At 43.0% G+C, this 3,503-nt stretch overlaps 1 protein-coding gene across 1 annotated transcript; it reads left to right on the forward strand.

Moving 5' to 3' along the window:
- Positions 1-2,256: 2,256 nt before the first annotated feature.
- On the forward strand, positions 2,257-3,503 carry LOC123123101 (uncharacterized). Its single transcript, XM_044543545.1, has 2 exons — positions 2,257-2,380; positions 2,528-3,503. Exon 2 carries the CDS (start codon positions 2,575-2,577, stop codon positions 3,283-3,285), a length of 711 nt encoding a protein of 236 aa, XP_044399480.1. The 5' UTR covers positions 2,257-2,380; positions 2,528-2,574; the 3' UTR covers positions 3,286-3,503.

The following is a 3,503-nucleotide window of genomic DNA, read 5'->3' on the forward strand; positions in this document are numbered from 1 at the left end:
GGGCAACAAGCTTGAAGAAAACAGTAGTGCATCGAATCGATCTACCACGACAAAGCTAAACAACACAATCAAAAAAAGGCAGAGCATCAACAGGGAGGGAGTATATTTGTCGCAGAGTCCATTACATAACTATGTGAGTCAACACATGCCAACGAACCAAAACCTAAGACTGAAGCAAAAAAAATCCGCTCATCATGCTCTGGGCGAGGAAAGAGAAAAATCGAAAACACAAAAACATAGACGAAAACCAGAGGTAGAAACGAAAAATCCAAAGATCCATGAGATCAAGACGCCGAGGGACCCTCCTTCGTGCCTCTTTCATGCATGGTGCTTACAGCCAGGGGCTGCAGCTGTATTTTTTTTAAAAGATGTGGCTTTATTTAGTTGAAATAACAGTTACATCGTTTACGAGGAGGGGGTACAATTTCACACATAGGCTCCTCAAACCAATTGGCCTGAGAAAATCTAGCCAACCTAACAAGCTCATGAGCAACCTTATTAACTTTCCTATTACAATGTTCGAAACTAGTGGTAGGAAAATCACAAACAAAATAATAACAGTCGTCAAACACTGCCCCTACTCCCACAGAACGTCCTCCATTCTTCATGAAGTCAATAACCTCCAAATTATCAGAATTAATAATGAGGCAATTGTAGCATGTCCTTCCCACAAGGTATGGACTAAGTCTAAGTGTCGATGCTTCAACCTCAGGACATCCGCACACCAATCCAAATTCCATTTTCTCCGAACAATGAATTTGCCTTCATCGTCCCTTAGGACCGCACCAGCTGTGACCCTAAGCAAGTCTTGATCAAAGTAAGCATCAATATTAAGTTTAACAAAACTCACACGGGGCAGGTCTAGCCCCTCTGTCATGGTAGCCTTTGGAGAGGAAGCAATAACACAATGAGTCATTAGAGCATGTACACTCATAGTACTCTGGCTAATATCCTGAACTTTCTCTTCATGAACTAGTTTACGTTTTCCCACCACAAACACATAGTGGTAATGGTGATCATTTCACGAGCATTCTAAAGACCCACAATACATAAATTCTGACTTGCAAAATGAGTAATAACTCTAGAACAGCCTCACCATCACGATCAACTTCACAAGCTCTTTTAATAATTATGTCCATCCCCAACATTCTTCAAGCCTCCTTTGCTTTATGACATAGAAACAATATGTGCTTCGTATCTTCGGGTCCAGAAGAACAAGAAGGACATTAGAACTGTATTCTAGGACCCTAATAGCTGGCGATCGATTGCCTGGGAGCTGCTTCCATCGAACGATTTGTTCGCTGAGGGAGCAGCTCCTAGCAATCGTTTCTGATCATTCGTCAAGGCGCGGGCTAGGGCGACCCCGATTGACCCAGAAGGCCCAGTGAACTATTTTTTATTTAAAAATGTCATGGAACAAAATAACATTTTATTTTAAAAAGAAGAATAAACCTAAATTTTGAAATGTCATGCTCTGAATTTATGAAAAACGCCGTCCTCTAATATCATAAATTAACCATGGATATTAAAAATATATTTAATCTTGTCGTGGCCCTATAATTTGAGTTGGCAATGTCAACAAAGAAGAAGAAAATTCCATGATAAAAATGTCATCTCTTAATATAAAAATGCATCTATTAATAATAAAAAATGCCATCCCTTAATAAATAACAAATGCCATCTCTTAATAGTAATAATAAAATGACATATCTTAATAGTAATGCCATTTACACAGGACAAAAATATTTAAAATGTGATGTGACATAGTTTGAATATTTATAAACTGCCATGTTAATTTTTTTCTAGAAAAATTGCCATCTACTCCTATATAGTAGTCTAAAAAGGAGAGACTGGGATTTGATCGCAGGTCTCATAGAGAGCTGCAGCGCTAGGCAATGCAGTGGTTGTAGTGTTTTGAATGGTAAAGCGTTCGATGGCTTTTATCTGACTGCAAACTAGTTTAAAAGTCTGACGTGACTCCGATCCTGTGCCGATATTCATTCAGACGAATCCGACGCGACAGAGCATGTGCGCCGAGATTGGCCCTCTGGGGAACGTTCGACAGCTACTATTTCCCTTTTTTTAGGCTATATATATTTCCGTTTATTTAACAGTGGGAAGAGGGTTTCTTCTTAGGGTGGGCCTTTAGATGGTGTGAAACTGGAACGGGCCTCGATGGGCTGTTGCAGGCCTACCAAGGGACGCCACAGCGTCTGCATTTTGGGCTTCCACCCAACCCAATCCGGTGGTAGCGCCCACCAAAGAGAACCCAATCCACCCCTCACAAAAGAAAAAACAACCCAATCGGGACCATTCTTGGCGAGGAGAAGGTGGAGAAGAAAGCAGATCGGCGGCGCCGGCGGCGGCCGTGGCCGCACTGGTACTTGCCTTCTTCTTCTTTCCGATTCCGTTGTAAATAGTACGTATGAGATGAGTCCGGGCTGATCCCAAAGTCGATTTCATTCTGGAATCTGAATTCGGTTTGTACCCACCTACCTATTTGAATCTTTGGCCAATTCCTGTGCAGATCGACTCGGACTGCGGGTGTGGTCTTCCGCCCGAGCACCCATAAACATGGGTCCGGAGGCGCCTGAGCTTCAACCAAACCCCGTCGATCCCGCTGGACGCCTTGTGCTAGAGCACAGCTCGATGGCGATCGCCGATGTCAACATGGGTCTACAGGCGCCTGAACTTTTGTCATATCACATCAATCGCGCACGACCCTTCTATGATGAAAAGTGGAAAAGTATGAATGTGGGGAAGAAGAAGACGAAGAAGATGATTTTCCGGGTTCCGCAGCATGAGCTGGATGACATACTGTCCTATCAGGTGCCGGCTTGGCCGAAAGTGGATAAACGCTATCCTTCGGCCGCCATAGAGATGGAAAAAATGAAGGAATACTTTTTGGCCGGGCGGGAGAAGATGAGGCGAGAGTATGAGGCCCATGGCTATGCTACTTTTGAAGCAGAGGTCACAGATGATGAGAAGGAGGAAGACGCAGCAGCGACTACTCCTCATGAGGAGAAGGATGACAATGCAGCAGCGACATCTTTTCATGACAAGAATGACGATGCAGCAGCGACTCATATTCACGAGGAGAAGGATGATGTGCCAGCGACATCTTTTCACGACAAGAATGATGATGCAGCAGCGACTCCTACTCATGAGGAGAAGGATTATGCAGCAGAGACATCTTCTCCTTGGATTATTCCACGAGGAAGAGGCCGGAGAAGATTTCGCCCGGGTGTCGTGAAGCAAGCGAGTGGTGTTAAGAAAATAACTTAGATGTATTACTAGTTGTTTTCGTTGTTAGTTTTCGCTGTTGGATTAGTTGGTTCCAGTTTATGGGACTGTATTGTGTCATCTTTATTTATAATTTCTTGTGTAAAACCTACAGCTGATAATTCAAAAGTGAGTACTGAGTAGTATATTCAGTCAAGCATCAAATGTAGGTTATCTTCACATTAGTTCTGGTTTCTAAAATACAAAAAATTCAGTTCAAA

The sequence above is a fragment of the Triticum aestivum genome, chromosome 5D, assembly GCF_018294505.1.
Source record: "Triticum aestivum cultivar Chinese Spring chromosome 5D, IWGSC CS RefSeq v2.1, whole genome shotgun sequence".
In the NCBI taxonomy this organism is placed as follows: Eukaryota; Viridiplantae; Streptophyta; class Magnoliopsida; order Poales; family Poaceae; genus Triticum; species Triticum aestivum.

Bases quoted from the DNA above. Each gene is read 5' to 3' on its own strand.
- LOC123123101 (XM_044543545.1), top strand. From the start codon at position 2,575: ATGGGTCCGGAGGCGCCTGAGCTTCAACCAAACCCCGTCGATCCCGCT.